The sequence below is a fragment of the Vigna radiata genome, chromosome 2, assembly GCF_000741045.1.
Source record: "Vigna radiata var. radiata cultivar VC1973A chromosome 2, Vradiata_ver6, whole genome shotgun sequence".
Taxonomy (NCBI): domain Eukaryota; kingdom Viridiplantae; phylum Streptophyta; class Magnoliopsida; order Fabales; family Fabaceae; genus Vigna; species Vigna radiata.
Window position 1 is genome coordinate 17,063,269 of NC_028352.1, and position 22,476 is coordinate 17,085,744.

The following is a 22,476-nucleotide window of genomic DNA, read 5'->3' on the forward strand; positions in this document are numbered from 1 at the left end:
GTTTGATCCTTTAATGTTTAGTTGTATATACCTTACTGCTGCCTACACATGATACAGTGGAATTGAAAGCAAATTATGCACTTCTGGTTTTCCATAACATAATTAAATACGATAACAACAATGGATTAAAGATGACAATGTTTTCAAAATTGAAAATTAATTATGATTAAATATTAAAGGATCAAAATTATGTTAAAAAAATAATAATTAAAAGTATTAACACCTAAAAATTGAAAAAAAAAAAGAAAGACTAAATGTACTACCTAAACAATAGAGCTGTCAAAATAGATCACGACCTGTAGATCAACTCGGCTCACCACGAGTTTAGATCGAGTTGGGGTTTGAAAAAATTATATTTCTTTTATGCGGATCAGATTTCAACCTGACTCATGCAGGTTAAACCCGTAGTGAGCCAGGTTGACCCACCAATCCACTTACCTAATTTTATTTAATTAAAATTCAATTTTAATTTTATAAAAAAATATTTATTATTTTTTTTGCTTGAAAAAATTATTAAAGTTTCCTGTTTTTAAAATTAATTAAACATCATATTAGGAGTGAAATTTTGAAAATAAAATTTATTTAGATTTAAATTATAAAAAATTTGTATATTTTTTATTTTAAAAAATTCTAAATAAATGAGTCAACTCGTTTCTCTAATGACTCGTAGTGAGTCAGGTCGAATTTGAATTTCTTTTACTTACTAATTAGTCGAATTTACGAGTCAGGTCGAATTTGAATCTTTTTACTAATTAAATTGACTTAACAAGTAACTAAAGTATAATATATCGAATCGGTTCATATCGGAATGGCTAGCTTTTACACGTCTACTAAACAAATTTGATTTGTTAAATGTTAAACAGTATCTAAAATTTGCTCCTTTATTTTATTCACATTGGACCCACATATATTTTTTTCTTGTGCACATCATTTTCAAATCCTTGTATTCCATTTTGTCCCTCTCCCTCATCTCTATCTTCTTCTTGCATCCATTATTGATGATCAAGAAATTATTAAGTGAAAGAACACAGAAGAATCTCTGCTAAAGTTAGTTTGAACAAGCATGTCCAACAATGGCAGTAACAACAACAACCCTTATGTTCATATTTCCCCTCTTCAGACCAGCCGTGAGTGGTTAATGTTCCAAGATACTTTGTTCTTTCACTAAGTCTCTTTCTGTTTGGTTAATGGCAGTTTAGGTTTTCAGGTCCAAACCCAATGGATACAGTGTTTGGTGCATTAAGCCACTGCAGCAGGAAAGTTGGAGATGCAACTAGAAGAGCTGAGACAGTGGCAGATAATCTCTGGAATCATAGTGATTTTCCCTCAACTTTCACTTTCATTTATTCTTTTTCTTTTCCCCAATCGTAATCTGAATTATTTGAAGGCAGACACTAGGAAATTTATATAAGATTTGAAGATAGTATCTCTAATCTAAGATTTGAAACCAATAAGTTATCTCAGTGAAGAGTCTTTTCAGAAAACTTCGTGGATTGTTTGAAAGAAGAAACTAAGAATATTTATGAAAAGGAAAAAAATTAAAATATTACTTCCAGCATAAAACTATAAGATGGTGGGTTTATAATATATATATATTGTTTAGTAAGAAACTTCCCACCCAGTTTAAATTCTTAACTAACAGAAGTGTATTCTTTTATTTAGGAAAGGTTTAAATTAAAGTTTTGAACTTTATAGCCTATTTTTATTCAATTTATTTGAAGAAAGTGAGCATAATTTGCATGGGGTGATGGTATTACACTATCAAGTAATAAATGGACAAAATTTATAAATTTCCTGTCATGGCATGAAAGCTGAACTGTCAAACTTTCTTACCAATCATGCAAGAATTAAAAATCTTGCAGAAAAGATATTTCTATCTATAACTTGTATATATGTAGACTTAAGTTCTAATGTATTTTATACTCAAGTTTCTTAGAAATCTATAGACATAGATTGTTATGTATTATATGTATATACTGCAGTCAGAATTGGTTCTAGTCTTGCTGATGCAGCAGTGGCTAGAATTGTTCAAGGAACAAAGGTGCTTACACTAGGAGGGTCTGATGCATTATTTCAACAATCATTTGGAGTTTTCCCGGGAGAGAACCTCATAAAGTCCTTTGCTTGCTACTTATCAACATCCACTGGACCTGTGATTGGGACTCTTTATATATCAAATTTAAGATTAGCCTTTTGCAGCGACTATCCACTGTGTCATTATCCATTCTCCCTGCAACAAAACCACACTCTGCATTACAAGGTACTTTGACTTGTTTCCTTTGCAATAAATGTTGGATTCTAAGTGTGAGTCTAAGTCTCACATTTGATAGAAATGAAAAAGTAAAACACTATATAAAGATGAAAGACCGATTAACTCATTACCTCTTAAGGTTTTATGTAGAGAAGGGTGTCAATTCCTTATATGGTTACGCTCAGATCTCATTGATGTTTGTGTCTTCCCGATAAACCTTCTCCTTGATAAACCCAACAACAAAGTAGTTTGATTTTGACTATATATAGGAATAAGCCTGAACAGCAATATATAAGAAAGAAATTCACACTTGAAAAGAATATTGTTAGAATTTCAAGTATAAGTTTAATCTCTCATATTAGGAATGAGCCTTTTCCCTAGGGAAAGAATTTAGTTAGAATGTAGCAACTAGAAAAGGATTCATTCTCAACTCTGTTACTACTTTCATTTCAGCATGTATGTATTTGTTAATGGTAGTTTTTGTTAAATAAAAAGTATTAGCAGTAGTAACATGAGTGCATCAATGACATCACAGACTCACAAGCAAGCAAACACACTGACTCTGATTGCATTTATATCTAAATTTCTGAACATTGTATCCTGAGAAATCAATACACCTTGTTGATTCTTCTGTTCTGGTGTATGAAGTTTGTTGAATTAAGTTTTAGTAAGAAAATAGGTAATCACAGTAGTCTCTCATTCATCACATTTTTCATATCATCTTCCAAATACACTAAAAAGGTAGCTCAACTGTTTCAGATCTCTTAATCAAGGATGAAAATTGAAAACCCTTTGAATTTCTGATATTTTTGCGTGGTGTTATAAATAGGTCGTGGTGCAAGTGGATCACTTAAGCACGGCTAGTCCTTCCTCAAATCGATTTAACCCTGCAGAAAAATACATCGAGCTTGTGACAGTGGATGGTTATGAATTCTATTTCATGGGGTTCATAGCATATGACAAGGCTCTCAAGACTATAAGAGAGGTTTTACAGCAATATCACAACCATTCCAGAGAAGCTTGAATAATCACAAAGCATGAAATATTTTCCATATGTATGATAGAGACACCTTAGAATTACAATGTACCTCATATGTCAAAAGTGAGAATTTGTGTTTAGGCAAGGTATTGTGAGTTAGATTTTGTTGAAAATATTAAGTATAATTTAGAAAGAAATTGATTTTAATCCCATTAATGCTACTTGTGATCCAATTATATTGAATTCTAGATAACATCAATCATACATAGCTCTTCTTGATGTTATTTGTTAGGATAAACTTTCATTCATACGAATCAAACCTTGTATGTTTGAGCACCACCAAGGATTAACATAGAAATAGACCAATGCCCATGTATTGAAAATACGTTTAGTACTCTCCTCACTAAGTTTATTACAAATATAATAAATTCTTAGATGCAATAAGGATTAAATGAAGATATCTGGCAACTGATGATTGAAATTAACAAACTAAATCATATCCAAGAGCATGTAGAAGTTGGGTTAACTTGGAAGGACCTTTCTAATATTTCCCCTTCTTTTGGATTTTCTTTTCCACATTGGTGGCTTGAGGTACCAAATGTTCCAAGAAGTGGTAGTCTTGTAACTCTAATACATCTTTAATTTCTCTATGGAGACCATCTATGAATCTAGCCATGATGATCTCCATGCCCTCTCTACTATTTCTACCTTGATCATGGTGGCTTCCAAATCTTTATATATAGCTCTCCTCTACAAACTTCTTGCGCCTGCAACAAATCTTTGAAGCCTCCCACTCAAGATATAGTTCAAGACCACTCTCCTAAAAACTTTGTAATTTTACATGACTTTTAGAAATTCTCTCTTGATAAAAGTCATGTCATCCTCTCCTTGGTCTATGCACTTCATGAGAGTCATCATTATCTTAACCAAAAGTTCTTCTTTTATATTGTCTCCATTCATATCCATATCTATGTAAGGTGATTTGTGGTTTGTTTATTTGTCTTCTTCTACCTTTCCATACAATTTAGCAAGTCTTGGAGAAATAAGAGAACTATCTAGACATGTTCCTACACAAGATGTTATCATAAAACAAACACTTTATAACAAAAACGTTAGTAGAAAACTATCAAAACAAAGAAAATGCTACCAAATGGTATCCCCACTATCTCTTACATATCTTTTCAACAAAAAGTTTTTAAAAAAATGTAGGATCACTCAGTATTTCAAAGCTAGTTCACCAATAATCTAAGTAATTTATTCAAGTGCAAGTTGAAATTAAGCTCCAAATGCACTTAGAAGTCTGAGAATATTGTGACAACTTTGAGACAAAACAACCAAAACTTAACAAAGACAAGCCAAAAAGGTATATGTTAGGATAATCAAAGAAGAGAAATTAGTTAACATAGTTAGAATATCCATGGGTTATTTTGTTGATATGTTAGATATAAATAAGAAACGAAAGGAATGGGAGAGAGAGAGGTGATTTTTTTTAGATTGAGCTTTAAGCTATTTGAGAAAGGGAAGACTTTAAGGAGAGAGTGCACTCCTATATTTTTTTTTTTTTATTTTCATTCTAATAAACCAAGAATATAAAAGAGAAACAAAAGAAAGGTTTTTTATTGAATGGAATGAAAAGAAAAAAAAAAGACAAAAAGAAGATTATCTTAGAATTAAGAAGATTACTCAATTAATAGTAAAATAAAATCAAGATGTTGGAATTAATTTGCCAAACCAATGATCATTATTTTGTATAAAAAATATACATGAATTCATAACACTTTTTAGTTCATACATAATTCAATCATTGTTGTTTAGTTTTGATCTAAAGAAAATTGCTTCCATTTTGATGTGCCCTTGTAATCCAAAAATTAAACACAATATCAAGAGTTGGCCTACAAAATGTTTGAACACTTAATCTCTATATGTTTGGAGTTCAATGATTAAATTCAATTCAAGAATAATTTCAAGAAGAAAATGAAGCAAAACTAAATCAATTAATACCATAAATCATATGCAAGAAAACTTAATAAACATACAACTCAAAAGGGGAAAACAATCGGCAACCAAAGATTAATGAATGCCATTATATATCTAAAACCTCATGCATAAATTAACAATGCTTCATTAATAAATATTAATTAAGAAAAGATGAACACACAAACCAACGTTGACTCTTTTATTAGTGATAGAAATTGCCAACTAAAATATGTGACTGATTTAGTGAGCAATGCACACAATAACAAGAGATTTGGTCACGAAAATCACAATTAGACATAAAATTACCAACAAAGTTTGTGTCAAGTTTAGAGACCAAAATTTAGTTTTCAACAATGATTATTTTAATCAATGTGTAATCATTCAAAACTTGTTCCATGAATTTCACCCACTCTTGGTTGTGCAATATTCTTCATCACTCCTGGTATTCCTATTTAGCAAATAACTCCTATTACCCTAGACTGGTTGAGCTTCACCACTCCTGGTACTAGACAATCCTAGTATCCTCTAATACGTGCCTAGATTTCCTTAACTCGTTTGAGTTTCAGAACAAGTGTTTTAATTCTCTTCAAAATTGCAATCAATCGATTACTTACAAGTTGTTTAGACAATTACTCTCGCATAGAGGATATGTCTTCAATACAATACAGTATATAGACTCGCTAGGTGTTTCTCTATTTTCTCTTTTCTATCTTACAATAGTAAGCAATTATAACCATTGCGCACCCTCACAACCTACTAACCAAAAACTCATAAAGAACCCAAATCGTGATGCTCCTCCACCACCATCTTCTTCAGACCACTATTCCCGTCAACACCTGTAAAGAACCCAAACAGGAAAAGCAAATCACCACCGCACCACCCAATCTCCATCGCGAAACCACAAAGTGCAGAAAAATCCCCAAAAATTGCACCATTGCAAAACCCTCACCAAATCCAAGTTCATCATCTCGATTCACGCACCGCCACCACGCCTCTAGGAGCCACATCTCCACTCAATCACGAGCCTTCATCTTCTCTTCCACGGCGCAAGCTTTCTCTCTCCTCTATAGAACGCGAAACCCTAATTTGGGTGGGGAAGGGGACTATCACATGGTACTCCATCATTGGACAATCTTCTCTGGTCAAAATTAGTCAAACAGTCAACCTCGTCAAGGCTAGTCAAAGAAAAGGGACCAAAGTGCAAATATGGAAACTTTTAGGGCTTTTGTGCTATTTTGGAAAAGAGGGAAGGGCTGAAATGCAACTTTAGTAAAAATTCAATTGTTAAGATAATTAAATCTAGGAATATCAACATAAAATATCTTCCAAATAATTTTATAATCATCCAAATCTATTAATTATTTAGAAGATATTAGATAAAAGATTTTATCAACAAAATAATCAAAATCCAAGCCCAATCAATTCCTATATAAAGAAACTCAGGGGAAGTAGATCAATCACTCATTTATTCTCTCAAACTCCTACACTGGAAAACAATCATTCATCATTCCTCTTGGTTTATTCTACCATGTATTCCACTCCATTCATAAAGTGTTAAACTTCCAGGGCTATTCCACTATAATTTCATTATGGATTCTAAGGTTAAGTTGAATTACTGCATTTTTTTGTTTTGATTATTGATTTGAGTTATCCCTTTTCTATGTCTTTCATCTCTCAATCACGTTAAAAATAATGATTTTTGCATCATAAGGTGGTTGAATCTACATGCATATTGATAATATGAGTTCAAGGGTTTCTAGGTTTGATTGAGAATGTACTTTGATTGAACTTAGGAACTTTCGTAAGATTAAATAGGTTTTTGCTAGTAATTGAGAATGTATTTTGATTGGTGGTAAGAATTCCAACTATAATTAATTGAGAATTTATTTTGATTAATTAACTTTTAATTTGGTTAGGAGATTTAAGAATAGACATGATTAAACATAATAGGATTCGATCGAGAATGTACTTTGGTTGAATTCATTGTGAATAATCTAGAAAGGTCTTGTTTTTTTTATTGAGAATCTACTTTGATTAATCATAAGATCATCCTCAAGTTAATTAAGAATGTACTTTAATTAATTTGAAATTCGAACAATAATCAATTAAACAATAATCTGTGGATAACAATGATGAATCTATCTTGGAAAAACAATGGAATTAGTTTATTTCATTATAATTGTTTCTAAGTTTCCTATTTGTGCTTCAAATATTAATTTCATTAGTATAACTTTTTACTTTTATTTTTAAGCATTACATAGCATTTACTAATCTTTTAGAGTCTCCACAAGAATCAAGTATTGAAAAGTAATTTCGTATTAGTTGAGAAATGACTTAGAGTATTGTAAAGTAGTATTAATTTGATAGCTTTAACGACAACATATCACTGAGACATGATAGATTCAAGACACGAGATTCAAGAGATGACGGGGAATAGACTTGGGATTTTTATTTAAAGTTAAATTTAAGACGATATGATTAGAGTTATTTTATCTCCTTTGTTTCATTCATTATTTTGACTAATATAATTGGACAAGTGTTTTGGAACTATTATACTTTGAATAAATTATGCATGTTAAAATGTTAAGGTTGGAAAAAAATATGTTTCCGCGTTTTAAGAAAAACTCTTCAACATTCGATTTTTTTGTAAATCCATAGCATCGTAGAATTTGGGACAATTACAGAAGGAGTTGTTTTCTATCCTTAATTTTATTCTCTGTGATTGTGAGTTCTTAGTTATTTTTAGTGTTAAGTTAATTCCTCTTTACAAAAATTAACAACTGTGGACATAAAATCTTTTGATCTGGACCAATATAAAAATCATTTATGCAAGTTTCTCTCCCTTGTACTCCTTTATTTACTTGTTCTTATTTAAAGTGATTTTTCTATTTTGTGAAGTTAATTTTTAAAAGGGAAGTCCTTTTAAAAAGAAGATACTTTTAGCGTTAAATCAATTCAACTCCTTGATTATTGTCTGAACTCTAAACATGTTGCTCGTGGTCTTATTGTTCCAAATTGTTAGACCATGTAAAATATATTAGTAAAAATATAACAATAATAATTAAGACCTCACTAGTTGTTTCACTCAAATTTATTCGTATATCATACGTATAAGCTTTTTTTTTTTTAAATACACTCTTGCCTTCTCCACTCAAATTCTTTTTTGTGATTGGTAAAGAAACTCTGAGAAAATATTGAATGCAAAATCAATTGATGAAACAACCAACAAGTAATTAGTGCAGCAAAATAATTGTTTTAAACTCTACAATTTTCCTTTTGCTTTTAAAACATTTCTTTTCCTTTTCTTTTTATTTGGATCGACAAATTAAAAAAATTGCAGTTCAAACACCAAAACTCATTTAAAATATTGTAATTACACTTACAATAATTATTTGGACATAATAAAAAAAAATTATGATCTTATTCAAGAAAGGTTATGATCATTTTTGACTTTAAATCCCTTGTAAAATATGAACAGAAAATCATATAAAATATGAAAAATTAAACAGAAATGGAACAATGTCACCATCTAACAAATTGATAAATTAAAGAAGATTTACTACAAAAATGTTAATCTTTTATAAGAATAGATATTCTAAAATAAGAACTAACATAATCTTCTCTTTCGATGAAAATCAAATTCGACTAAAAGTGTCTACATAATTTTTCATCTCCAAATTATAAAGACCATAAAAGTTTAAAATATCCTTAAAAAAAGTCCAAACCCAAAACAAAAAATAAAATCTGAAAAAAAATTAAAAGAAAGTTACAAATATTTTATTTGTCTAAAAACTATGATGCAATTGTACTTCAAGGCATGGTCTTCCTATTTTCATTTTCTTTAAATGTCAAAGACTCCTTGTTAAATTCTTCTTATACATAATCCTGAGATAGTCCTCTATCCCCCAAAAATAATAATATTTAGAACATTTTTATAACCAATTTTAGGCATCGGTAGTTGTATCTGTTTAATTTTAAAAGTTAAACTACTTTTTGAAAGTAAAAATCAATTATTAATTTAAGATATATCACTAACTATTGTAACATATTGTAACTTATTAGCTTTCATGGAGAAAGTAGTCGAAAGAGACCCTAACCCTTCTACATTAAAATAACAGTTCAGTAACAATCTGATCAACTCCTTGCACATGATCTTCAACTTTATACCATGTAAAACTTTGGAGCTTCAACTATTTCTATACACTAGTTTATTGCCTATTTTTAGACTTAATGGTAGAAAACTGGTTTTCTATTGAATTCTCATATAATGCAGATTTAAATTCTTAACATACAATAATCAAATCACAACATCAAAGCGGTAACTTTTTCCCATATCAATGTGACAATATCAGTGTGAGTATCTCAATGCAAATTTAAAGTTTACGAAGAAAATCCTAATATGAGCACATTCCACGTCCTAGTCTTGGAGAACCCTCGTAATAACACCTTGTACGTAATATAGAAAAATTAATTTGTTTTTTTTACTTGTTTTTCTCTTTCATAAATTCTCAAGGAAAAAACAAATTCCAAACTATATTCGAATATGAAAAACTGGTTGTAAAAACATGATATAATTGAATACATCCACAACCGATAATGTAACATCCCAAAATATAACATTATACTATATAATAGTCATCACATATTCAATATATACATTAGTCAACAAAAAGAGATATAAAGTTATTATAGTTATCTAATAACCATAAACTGACTTTATATTTACAAACCATCTATGATCAAAACTATCTACAAGAATAATTAAAAGAAGTCTAAGCATCCGCAGCATCTCCATCCAATACCTGCTCCAAAACGATCTCATCTTCCTCTACTCACACCCACCCGAAGATAATAACGAAGAGAAGAAGCAAAGAACATACAAGCACAAACACAAGAAAAAGAGTAAGCTAGAATACAACAATTAATGATATATAAACACATGTTAACATTCACACGACAGCATATAACACATCAAACCAAACAACCCGTTTTATGCATGATGACCCTTTTGACTTGACCATCCAGATTATTATGAATATTGAGCTATGGTAGTTCATGTACTTGTTGTGGTGAACCAGCTGGTCCATCCCAAGCTACCACACAAGGTTAGTCCATTATCACTCGTCTTACGCCAAGGTAAAGCCCTTAAACTAGGACCTCCTGCTATTCTCATGACATGTCTCATCCTTCTCTACTTAAGAATGGGTGACCATTAGAATGTCAAGATGCACTCCAAGACTGAGCTTCCCATATTCATACTTACAATACTTAAAACCACCATTGAGAAGTTCCTCCTTGGAACTCTTTTCCACACCTTTGAAACCATTGATATTAATTCACATTTACATAGTACACCAATACTTGAGACTATTGATCATGCATTAAAGAAAGAGAAACACAATTACAAGTCATCAAAAATCACCCAATAGCACGATTTATTCATGGCATAATGATACTCATATTTAGGTAAGGATAACAGCTCTGAAACCCTCACCAACAGCTCTAGAAAGGTCCAAAACCCCCCAAAATGATATAAAGAACGTCCAAAACGGACATCCAGAACCCTGAAAACTCTCTCAAAATGTTGCAATGCTGCAAAATGGCACCTAGCGCCATGACAGTAGCAAAACCACTTGGACACCTTACCTTCAACTTCTAAAGGCCCCTAGGACCCTCTACAACTTGAGAAAACATATAGAACCCTACTATCACTCAATTTGACACTTGAAAACTCACTCTTCACTCTTACCAGCTATCCAATTTCATTATTATCCTTTAAAACCCTCAAACCAGTTTGCAACCTGCATAAACAAGTCCAATTGTACTTGCTATGACTCTCCAAAACCAAAAGGCATGACCACATCCTCATAATGACCATATCTAGGCCTGAAGGCAGTATTTTGCACATCACCTGCCTTAACTAAAATCTAATGGTAGCCCGACCTCAGATCTATCTTGGAGAACACAGTAGCTTCATGCAACTGGTCCATCAAGTCATCTATTTTGGGTAAAGGATACTTGTTCTTAATGGTCAACTTATTCAACTGCCTGTAATCTGCACATAACCTAGAGCCATCATCCTTCTTTTTTACTAGCAACACTAGTGAACCCCACAGCGAGACACTAGGTCGAATGAACTGTTTCTCAAGTAACTCTTCAATTTGTTTCTTTAACTCCACCAATTCTGTTGGAGCCATCCTATAAGGAGTTATGAATACTAGCCCTACACTTGGCACCAGATCAATAGAAAAGTCAATCTTCCTCTTAGGAGGCAACCCCGACACTTCCTCAAGAAACACGTCAAGGAATCACTCACAACTAAGTGATCTAAGCTCTGTCCACACTGATCAACCTCCAAATGAGATAACACCAGAAAACAACAAGATCTATCAATCAACTCCTGCCGCACATGTCCCAAAGACAGCAACACTAACTCCTCTACCTCAGGAAACAACAGTTTCTTCTCGCCACAATCAATAAGGATACGATTGCCAGATAGCCAATCCATCCCTAAGATCACCTCCAAACCTTGTAAAGGTAAGCAAATGAGATTCACTTTGAATTTACAACCTTCTACCACCATTGGACATCTAGCACACATCGTGGATGTCTCGACCAACCCAAAAGTGGGAGTAGATACTACCAGATCAAATTATAGCTCTCTCACTAACAATCCTAACTCATCCACACAAGCCTCAGACACAAAAGAATGTGTCGCCTCCAAATCAAACAAAACACAACACGATCTACCAAACAACAAACAACTACTAATGATCAGGTTACCTGAAATGGTTGCCTCTGCCCCAGAAAATGCATAAACACGGCCTGCTGCCTGAGGTCTGGCACCTCCTCTCTGTTGAGATCTACCCGCCTGGTGTGATTGTGAACTGGCTCTCCTAGCCATAGGGCAATCCCTCTCATAGTGTCCTTCCCTCTTGCATTTGTTACACCTCTTGTAACCCACTAATTGAGGACAAGCCGACCTAAGGTGAGGTCCTCCACAATGGAAACAGCTCACTGACCCATGCTGCCTAAACTGGCCTGACTGAACTGGCAACTGAGAGGAGAATACCCTAGACCCATGAGAAGGAGGCCGAGAGTAAGGTGTCCTCCTAGCATTAAAATTGCTCTTGGACCTAGATGGCCCACCAACCCTCAACGGATGACTCTGTTGACTTTCCACCTCTTTCTTAATCTTCTCAAGCACTTTTGCTCTCTCAACCAATGCAGGAAATTCCTTTATACACAATCCAGCAACCAACAACTTGATGTCACCCCTCAAACCATTTTCAAACTTCCGACACAGCCACTCCTCATTCATGGTCAAAGTGTGAAAGCGGATAAGATGTTTAAATTTGTCAGTATACTCAGAAACAGACATACCACCCTGCACCAACTGAAGAAACTCAACCTCCTTAGCAAACCGCACACTATCTGGAAAGTACTCAGTGTAAAACTTTTTCTTGAACAACTCCCAGGTAATGTGAGTGCCACTGCCCTCAAGCAAAGATCTCATGCTACTCCATCAATGGCTAGCCTCACCAGTCAGCAAGTACTCAGTGTAGGCCAACATGTTCTCCTCAGGGCACCTCTTTGCATTATAAATCCTCTCCATATCTCGGAACCACTGATCTGCCTCATCTGGACTGACTTTGCCATTAAACTTAGTCGGGTGGTGTTGCAGAAAACTTTCAAGACTCCACTCTTGAGGCTGAGTGGAAGAAGAAGAAGATGGTCCAGCTGTAATTTTGCCACTGCTCATCAATTCCATATATTTCCTTTGGGATGTCTCAACTGACACCCTAGCAGCATCCAACTGTTGTAAGGCCATTGTGTTCTGTTGAACCAAGGAGTCATTTTGTTGTTGCATTGCTGCTATGACAGATTCTATCATCCTCAAAAGATCTGGTGCATCAAGATTTGGGGGTGGGGGAGGATGAGACCTAGGTGCCATCTTCTGTTCAGAGAGAGAGAAAAACCATCAGTTTAACTCAAAGAAACAAGGATATTAACTAGACATAATTATGAGTATACAACACAAGCATGGTACACTCATAACCTACAGGATTCCTAAGGAAATAACTGCTCTGATACTAAAAATGTAACATCCCAAAATATAGCGTTCTAGTATATAACAGTCATCACATATTCAATATAATAGATCAGTCAAATAATGGAGATATAAAGTTATTATAGTTATCTAATAACCATAAAAAGACTTTATATTTACAAACCATCTATGATCAAAACTATCTACAAGAATAACTACAAGAAGTCTAAGCATCCACAACATCTTCATCCAAGACCTACTCCAAAACGATCTCATATCCCTCTGCTCACACCCACCGGATGATCATAGCGAAGAGAAGAAACAAAGAACATACAAGCACAAACACAGGAAAAAGAGTAAGCTAGAATACAACAATCAATGATATATAAACACATGTTAACATTCACACGACAACATATAACACATCAAACTAAACAACCCCTTTTATGCATGACGACCCTTTTGACTTGACCATCCGGATTAGTATGAATATTGAGTTATGGTAGTTCATGCACCTGTCATGGTGAAATAGCTGGTCCACCCCCAGCTACCACACAAGGTTAGTTTGTTATACTCGCCTTAGGCCAAGGTAAAATCCCTAGACTAGGACCTTCTGCTATTCTCACGACATGTCTCACCCTTCTCTACATGAGGATGGGTGATCATTAGAATGTTAAGATGAATTTCAAGACTGAGCTTCCCATATTCATACTTCCTATACTTAAAACCACCACTGAGAAGTTCCTCCTTGGAAATCTCTTCCACACCTTTGAAACCATTGATATTAATTAACATTCACATAGTACATCAATACTTGAGACTATTTATCATGCATTAAAGAAAGAGAAACACAATTACAAGTCATCAAAAATCACCCAATAGCACAATTTATTCATGGCATAATGATACTCATATTTCGGTAAGGAAAACAACTCTGAAACCCTCACCAACAACTCCGGAAGGGTCCAAAACCCCCCAAAACAATATAAAGAACGTCCCAAACGAATATCCAAAACCCTGAAAACTCCCCAAAAATGTTGCAGTTCTGCAAAGTGGCGCCCAAGGACCCCACAGGGGTACCTAGCGCCATGACAATAGCAAAACCACTTCGAATTGGACCGTGGACACCCTACCTTCAACTTCTAAAGACCCTTAGGACCCTCCAGAACTTGAGAAAACATAAAGAACCTTGTTGTCACTGAATTTGACACTTGAAAACTCCCTCTTCACTCCGACAAGCTATCCAGTTTCATTTCTATCCTTTAAAACCCTCAAACCAGTTTGCAACCTGCATAACCAAGTCCAATTGCACTTGTTAGGACTCTCCAAAACCACAGAATACTCCCAGCAGTCCTACTTCTCATTTTCACCTCTTAGAACCCATTTTCAATTTCAGAACAGATTTTACTGGTTTAATCATCTAGACAAGTCCTAATATGTGTGATAGCATACCCTTAACCTACCAAAACAATGCAGACCTATTACCTCACAATTTCACTACTCAACACCCTCTTTTTGACTAAAAACCATGCACATACACCCTCACAAGACCTCTACTCCAATATAGATTAGATTTTACTATTTTAAGAGTTCCAACAAGTCTAAAATAAATCAAAAATAGTCCCCAAACTGCTACTGCTATTAAACCATCATTCCCTCTAAAATTCACCTCTCAAAACCCCTAATTTCACTCTAAAATGGTATAGAATGCACTCAAGTTTTACTTCTCAATTTCAACTTCAAACTATAACTATTTTAGTATTTAAACCAAATATAATAGATCCAAAGACCTTTACCAAACTGTAGAATTCCCTTTAAACTCACTAATCCAAAATTTGACATGCTAACACCCATCACTTTAAATCTCCAATTTATACATCAAATCCTCAATTCTTTCAACAATCAATAATAACATTTTTATATCAACATCTTGATTTCATCATACTATAAGTAATACAACAATCATACATTCACAATTTTCAAAAACACATCATAAAGGGTAATTACTCATTTTTCCAAATTTCACACCATTAACAATCATATAATCACAGACACACCAAATGACAGAATACAAACATCTTACTACAATTATTAAAAGCAAAGTAGCTTCCCTTATCGGAAATTTCTTTTTTCACTAAAATTCTCAAGATTGCAAGACGTAAGACGAAAACCCCTTTTCGAAACCCTAACTCTCAAATTAGAACCCAACTATGGAGAGGTAGAAGTCTCCTCTCCTGCTCTTTTTCTCTCACGCCCACTAACTTTCCATCACTCTAAGGTTTCTAAAAAAAACAAAAGAAAAGGAAAGAAGGGAGGAGAGTGACGAGGGAAGAAGAAGGAAAATGGAAGAAGTAAAGAGGAAAGAGAAATAAGGATATAAGGAAGGGGTAAAAGAAGGATAAGAGAAAGGTAAAAAGGGGTTCTTAAAGATAATAATATATAATTGGTTATGATTAAAAAAAATATTTAGTACATTTTTATAATCAATTATGTACATTAGTAAGTGTATTGTGACAAGTTTAATTTTAAAAATTAAACTACCTTTTAAAAGTAAAAATCAATTCTTAATTTAAGATATATAACTAACTAGTGTAACCAGTTGTTGATACATGACCCGTTATGGTTTGATTATAACCACTTCTCGTATACGGTTCTTTGTATAAAATCTCCCATGTAACTTCTTCAAAATTTACCAATAACAGTTTATTTTTAACCCTATAAATTATTTTTAACTTGCGGAGAAGTCAATATCATTTTTTCTTCCCTAGAAGCTTTTATGGAGAAAATAGTCCAAAGGGACCCTAACCCTTCTACAAACTCATTACTATAAACAGTTCTAACAGACTTCCGAGCTACTATAGGCAACAGTTCCTAGATATATCTTTTCAATTGTCATTTCTATTTCCTGAAAAGGTAAAAACTTATTGTACACCCTTAAACTCGTTATTCACAAACAGTCTCATCAACTCCTTGCAGATGAGCCTTAGCTTGCTCATCACAAAGCCTCAAGGATACAGCTTTGACATTTGATTTACAGATACTGTCTATCAGATACCATCCTTTCCATTGTCTTCAACTTTATCCCTAGGTTTCACCCTGCATCATGCAACTATTTGGAGCTTCAACTATTTCTATACACTAGTTTATTGACCACTTTTAGACTTAATGGTAGACAACTTGTTTTTTAACGAATTCTCATAAAATTCAGATTTAAACTCTTAACATGCAGTAATCAAATGACAACATCAAAGCAGCAACATTTTCCTAAATAACGAGACAGCATGCAAACTAAAGTGTTCCACATAGGAGTAATGTAAGTCTCTGTTTAGCATTTATAATCAGAAAAAGACTATAATGTCTTCCCTCATATATTGCTCCACCTCCTTTTTGCACTCCAATATCCAATTTATGTTCATCTTGATTCCTTTCCTTGGAAGAACATTGCAAATAGAACAGAATCGTCAAAAGAAAGTTTACAAACAATGTCTTGCAGCTTTTCTTTTTTCCCTTGAAAAGGCTAAAGCTCATACTTAGAAACAACTAACATTATCAGTACTCTGATCAATGCCTTTTGTTGGCTCCTCCTCAACTTGCACACCACCATGCTCCAAAGACCCAGCTTTATCATCTGATTCGTAGGACTGGGAACCATCTTTTCCATCATCATCATTAATCAAGTTATTCAAATTAGGCTCACCCTGCAATGTTGCAACCCCACACCAAACCAATTAATTTATGTACCTAAAAAATCATGAATTTGAATTCTCTCATGTTGGTAAATAACATGACATGGTCAAGTTAAACGAGAAGATACAGAAATAAAAATTAATTAAACCCAAAATAATGCCAAATAATGATATAATTGCTTTGTCGCTCTCTCATTAGGACAAAAACTATCAAAAAAGGGATCCTAGTTCAACAAAATCATAAACAAAGTGACAAATCATAAATGTAGTTCTTTAAATACTTTTAGTGCTCAAGCTACAAATTCCACCTTAGTTATCCTTATAACAAAGATCTGCATTAAATGACAACAAAAGTTATCAAATCAACAGCAAAATAACTTAAAAGTACATCTAAGCTTTGTCCAGACAAAAACACTTCAAATTCACCTCAAAACCCTCACAAAAACTCTATTCAGAAAATATCATCAGAAACACCTTAAAAAAGCATCTAAGCGTTGTGTAGATAAAAACACCCTAAAGTCACCTCAAAATTAAAACTCCAATAGAAGAATAACACAACACGTTAAAAACACCATCTATATTTAGTCCTGAATAAAACAACCCAAATTCACTTCAAAATCTTGATTAAAACCCTGAGAACATCTCTAAAAACTGTGTCTAAGTTTGTCCAAAATAAAAAACACCCCATATTCACAATCTTGACTAAAACCCTGAGAGGTCATAGGAGGCAGAACATCTCCAAAAGCTGTGTCTAAGTGTCTCCTAAATAAAAACACCCCAAATTCACCTCAAAATCTTGACTAAAAACCCTGATAGGTCATAGGAGGAGAACATCCCCAAAAACTGTGTCTAAGTTTGTCCTACATAAAAACTCCCCAAATTCACCACAAATTCTTGACTAAAACCCTGATAGATCATAGGAGTAAGAACATCTCTACAAACTGTGTCTAAGTTTGCCCTAAATAAAGCACACCAAATTCATCTCAAAATCTTGACTAAAAACCTGATAGGTCTTAGGAGAACAGAACATCACTAAAAACACCTCAAAAACTGCTTATATGTTTTGTCCTAAAGAAAATCTTGACCAAACTATTACCTCTGCCTCAGCAGGCCTACTCGTCTCCAGCCCAAGGGGCTGCCCTTTCATCACAATGGTAGGAAGCCGATCAGCATCCCAACCCAAAACCTTGCACAGTGCCATACCAAAGCCCCTGTGAACCCCTCTCTTCAACGTCCTCAAAATCGACATAGAATGATGAATAAGCGAAGCACAGTCCTTAAACCTCTTATGATTCTTCTTCCCAACTGCCCCACACACCAAACAGCAAAACTCTCCACTTTCAGAACACCTCTGGTAGTACCCTCTGAGTTCATCGTCCTCCAAGAACAATCCCACAAAGAACTCCTGAATCTCTTCCCATACCCCATCATCATCATCATCATCATCACCACCGTCACCATCACCATCATCATCATTATCCCACTTAGAAAGAAACTCCTTCAGAGCTTTGCACGCTTTCTGCTGCATTTGCACTGCCGCAAGCCTTTCCTTTTCTTGCTGAGGCACCTTAGACGAAGGGGCTGGACCGGTCTTTGGCTTGGCCCAACCGGTGGATGGAACCGGGTCGTGTCGAACAGGAGATGGCCATTCCGGGTCGGGTCGTGCGGAGTTATCCTCATCACGACCCTTTTGCTTCTTCTCCTTATTCTTCTTCTTCTTGAAGGAGATGGATGGGACCCGGAAGGATGATCTGGTGCGGGCAGGTGCAGGATAGTGATGACGAAGATCGTGGGTCGTATATTGGGGCTGAGGAAAGTGAGTAGTGGCGGTGGTGGTGGTGGTTATGGGGGGTTGTGGAGGACCTTGGTGCCAGAGAGAGTGGAGGTAGATAACTTCGTCCCTTAGCTTCTCTACGTCGTAATAGGGATTCATCGTTTTCTTTTGGAGAATTTGAAATTCTTTTTTCTTCAGAATGTCCAGGTGATTGTGGTGTTGATCATCACTTTCACTTCCTATGGGTAATGTTACAAAAGTCTCTGTTTCTAACCTATGACTCTTGGGTTCATAACTCTTTTTTTCGACATCACTTTTCAAATATATTTTTTCTCGGGTAAATTAGTGAATTTGTTGTTCTAGACAAATTAATAAATTCAAGGTTTAAATGTCTCAATATTTTCTTAATTTCCTTCAAAATCTCAAATAGAAACTCTTTTTTTTGTCAATTAAGTTTTTATTTTTATAAAATTAAATCAAATAGAGACATTCCGTTAAATTAAACTAACAGCGTTAAGGATGGTATCACCTGGTAGGTTGATCATGTAATTTTAACATACATGTCATTGGAAACGTGTCTCAATTCTTTTTTTTTTTAATATTGAATTAAAAAGTTAAATTAACAAAATGAAAATTTAATTAAAGAAAAGGCAAAACTGGAAATTCATATTCTATTTTCTATTGCCAGTCTCATTCTCCTTTGCAAGTCCCATTCTCTCTCTACAATTGCAGAATTGCAAAAATTGAAATGAAATTGGGGGAATTAAACTGGATACTCCCAAATCCTCTTTGGCTAGCAACCTCACTTTCAAAACAGCTTCTCTTCTCCGCGTCATCGATTCTTCTTCTTTCTCTTCTCATCTTCCTTATGAAGCTCTTGCACTAGGCTTTTCAGCTCCTCAAGTTTGTCCTCTTTTTTCTTCGTTCCGCGTCAGCTTCGACCTCCCCCAGGTTCAACAGATCTTTGTTATTCAGCTTCATCTTGTGCTGGTGCTATTGTTTTGGTTGGTGGTGGTGTCTCTCGGAGTAGGTGTCCGATCTCTCGGCGTAACGGGAGTTGGCGCCGCAGCTGACGGCGTTGAAGACCAGGCGGCGAAAGGAGGTGATGGAGAGGGAGTGTCATAGGCAGAAGTCGCCACCTGCGATGATGGTGCTCTTGGAACGGTGGTGGCCAAGGACCACCTTTGTTACAGTGGAAGTTTGCCATCTCCAGCGAACTACATTGCAGAGAGTGAGAAAAAAAACTAGAAAAAAAAATGAGAGAAAGAAGAGAGAGTTTTTTCTTGTTTTTGTTTGAGAGGGAACTTTGTAAAGAGAGAAGGGACCGTTGAATCCACGTTTTTTCCTTCCCTCTAATCAAATTCTAAATCACTCCCTCTTATCAATTGAATCAACAATCATCACTCGCTCCCTCGGATCAGATATTCAAGAACAACAATATGCTTTGCTTGCAATTTATCTACAGTAACCCTTTTAAGCAAGTTTAGTGTAATCACCTTCTACTTTTCCAGATTAACACTAAGTTCAACTAAGTTTTCATCTCCATACATTTTTACTCCATGTTAATTTCTAATTTCATGGATCCCTCACGAACCCTAATTCGAAACCCCAATCTGATTTCGATCTAATAATTGCACATAAAGGATCAGCCACACTTAATTTAATTTCTTTTGACCACCTTACCCCACTCCATTTTTTAATTAAAAAATACACTTCAACACGTTTTTAATGCCACATCATTTAAAAAGACACTATCAGCATCTTAGGTGACACAATTGTTAACACCATTAGTTCAATTTAAAGGAAAGTCCTTATTTAATTCAATTTTACAAAAATAAGGACTTAATTGAAACGCCAAAAAAGAAGGGGTCCTATTTGAGATTTTAAACGAAATTAAAGACTTATTGAGACATTAAACCTAAATTCAATATAGAAATCACTCTCATTACATAAATATTTTATTAAAAAGATAAAAAGAAAGAAAAAAAAATAGAAAGATCCTACCAAATCCATAATAAAATTACGTCGCAACTAAAACACATATTACAAAAATAGCTCATAATTTATTTTACAAAAATAATTTCATATATTTAAAAAAAGACAAATTTCTCATCATTTTAAAAAAATTTATCACTAACCAATTCTTTCGTATTCTAAAAATGAAATTTAATTTTTAAAAGTTTTTGTTTGAGAGATTTAGTATTAATTTTAGATTTAATACATCATTTGGTTCCTTCTTTTGGGGGTTTGGTTCAAAATGATCACATCTTTAAAAAAAAAGGTTTAATAAGGTTCCATATTTCATTAAAAATGTTTGATATGGTCCTTTTCATAGACGCCGTTAAAATCATAACGGTGCATATGCTAGTGTGGTGAAACCTCAATGAGTTGTTTACTTGGATGATTACGTGGCTCTGTGAAGTGAAGTAAGTTGGCAAAAATGTTTAAAGTCGAGGTTATTATGTGTAATAAAAGGGGTGGGACAGAAATGAAGTGAGTTAGAAATGAGTGAAGTGGAGTGAGTTAGGGTTTGTTCAAGTTAGGGTTCATTCAAGGTGTTCACTTTTTTTAGCACAGTGGTTATGGGATAGAAATGACTTCTTTTCAAGGATGTTCGCCTTGTTCCAAAACAGGGTGGGAAAGAAATTCGCAATCCGCAAATGATGGTGGTTGGAGGGGAGGTGGGATAATCCCTCGTTGCAAGTGTGGTGATTATGCTGTGAGCAAAGTGGCGAGAACTCCACAAAATGCTGGCCAAAAATTTTGGGGATGTCGTCATTACAAGGTTTTTTGATTTCCCTTGTCACTATATTTGGAATGTATTTATTCATAGATTAATGAGTTAGAATCAATTTTGGTAGCTTATTTGGTGCATAACAGGGTGGACCTTCAAGAGGGATATACTGTAACTTTTTCAAATGGTATACTGAAGAAAATAATGAGAAAAGAGATGATGAAATTTTCAGACAAAGGAGGAAGATTTGTGATCTGGAAATTTTAGTCCAAAAGTTGCAGAAAAGGATAAAATTGTTACTTGGAGCTATGTGTGTTGTTATTACAGTGAACATTGTCACTCTCAAGGTCTGTTTAGGTTGATATTCGTAGGTGGCTCAATGCTTACGTTGAGGTCTAGGACACTGTTTCTGTTCATATGAATGTGAAGGTGAAGCCGAATGTTGACGTTGAATGTTTTTGTTCATGTAATGTGAAGGTCTATGTAATGTGAAGGTGTTCATGTGAAATGTTAAATATAGTATCCGTTTTCATTTTAAAATGTCCAATGTGGTACCCTTTTGAATTTAAAATTGTTTACTTTTGGTCCCAAATGGATATGAACACATGTAGAATCTCTGGCATTATATACTAACACAAGTGTTTGTCATGACTACATAATTAAAGTGCACCTATAAGAGGACATAATACTTGATCACATGATAATGAAAGTACATAATAAAACTTGATCACATGATAATGAAAGTACATAATAAAACTTGATCACATGAGTTCTGAATGTACATAAGTAAATAAGTTCAAAATACATCCAAAGTATTTGTAATTGACATCTAAACGTTTCTTCTGATAGCTAACTTCTTCCTCATGATTGGTGGAGTTGAATGTGGAATGGACTCCTGAGTAGGTTGTGGAGGCTGCGGGGATTCGAGATTGGCTTCCTGTGTTTGTGAGGCAGAGGGACATGTTGGTTGTGTGATGTCTGGACGTAAGGGGCACTTCGTTTTGTTGTGTCCCAGTTTACGGCAG

The 22,476-nt window shown here is 34.3% G+C and overlaps 3 protein-coding genes across 7 annotated transcripts; 1 reads left to right on the forward strand and 2 right to left on the reverse strand.

Annotated features, from left to right (window-relative positions):
- The first annotated feature begins 930 nt into the window (after positions 1 to 930).
- LOC106777359 (GEM-like protein 1) lies at positions 931 to 3,514 on the forward strand. 2 transcript variants are annotated; one of them, XM_014664942.2, is made up of 4 exons: positions 931 to 1,127; positions 1,208 to 1,315; positions 1,983 to 2,260; positions 3,081 to 3,514. In XM_014664942.2, the coding sequence occupies exons 1-4, from the start codon at positions 1,064 to 1,066 to the stop codon at positions 3,273 to 3,275; spliced, it is 645 nt and encodes a 214-aa protein (XP_014520428.1). In that variant the 5' UTR covers positions 931 to 1,063; the 3' UTR covers positions 3,276 to 3,514. The 2 variants fall into 2 exon arrangements, with proteins under 2 accessions (XP_014520428.1, XP_014520434.1); XM_014664948.2 differs by having other exon boundaries at positions 978 to 1,127; positions 1,200 to 1,315.
- Positions 3,515 to 9,819: 6,305 nt separating this feature from the next.
- Positions 9,820 to 15,627, reverse strand: LOC106755708. Of its 3 annotated transcripts, none has more exons than XM_022778711.1 (2): positions 14,446 to 15,627; positions 9,820 to 13,164 (listed from the first exon to the last, which is right to left on the reverse strand). In XM_022778711.1, the coding sequence occupies exon 2, from the start codon at positions 12,721 to 12,723 to the stop codon at positions 11,860 to 11,862; it is 864 nt and encodes a 287-aa protein (XP_022634432.1). In that variant the 5' UTR covers positions 12,724 to 13,164; positions 14,446 to 15,627; the 3' UTR covers positions 9,820 to 11,859. The 3 variants fall into 3 exon arrangements, with proteins under 3 accessions (XP_022634432.1, XP_022634433.1, XP_014493399.1); XM_022778712.1 differs by having other exon boundaries at positions 9,820 to 10,049; positions 11,991 to 15,626; XM_014637913.2 differs by having other exon boundaries at positions 9,820 to 10,035; positions 11,991 to 15,625.
- An 877-nt stretch (positions 15,628 to 16,504) lies between these two features.
- On the reverse strand, positions 16,505 to 19,011 carry LOC106755172. Of its 2 annotated transcripts, none has more exons than XM_014637284.2 (2): positions 18,040 to 19,009; positions 16,505 to 16,955 (listed from the first exon to the last, which is right to left on the reverse strand). In XM_014637284.2, exons 1-2 carry the CDS (start codon positions 18,874 to 18,876, stop codon positions 16,788 to 16,790), a joined length of 1,005 nt encoding a protein of 334 aa, XP_014492770.1. In that variant the 5' UTR covers positions 18,877 to 19,009; the 3' UTR covers positions 16,505 to 16,787. The 2 variants fall into 2 exon arrangements, with proteins under 2 accessions (XP_014492770.1, XP_022634431.1); XM_022778710.1 differs by having other exon boundaries at positions 16,897 to 16,998; positions 18,040 to 19,011.
- Positions 19,012 to 22,476: the final 3,465 nt, after the last annotated feature.

Excerpts from the sequence above, each read along its gene's own strand:
- LOC106755172 (XM_014637284.2), bottom strand. The coding sequence starts at position 18,876 with ATGAATCCCTATTACGACGTAGAGAAGCTAAGGGACGAAGTTATCTAC. Across the intron at positions 16,956-18,039 it reads GTAGGCCTGCTGAGGCAGAG|GGTGAGCCTAATTTGAATAA; the intron begins GTAATAGTTTGG and ends GCAACATTGCAG.
- LOC106755708 (XM_022778711.1), bottom strand. The coding sequence starts at position 12,723 with ATGAGATCTTTGCTTGAGGGCAGTGGCACTCACATTACCTGGGAGTTG.
- LOC106777359 (XM_014664942.2), top strand. The coding sequence starts at position 1,064 with ATGTCCAACAATGGCAGTAACAACAACAACCCTTATGTTCATATTTCC. Across the intron at positions 1,128-1,207 it reads TTCCCCTCTTCAGACCAGCC|GTCCAAACCCAATGGATACA; the intron begins GTGAGTGGTTAA and ends TTAGGTTTTCAG. Across the intron at positions 2,261-3,080 it reads ACCACACTCTGCATTACAAG|GTCGTGGTGCAAGTGGATCA; the intron begins GTACTTTGACTT and ends TGTTATAAATAG.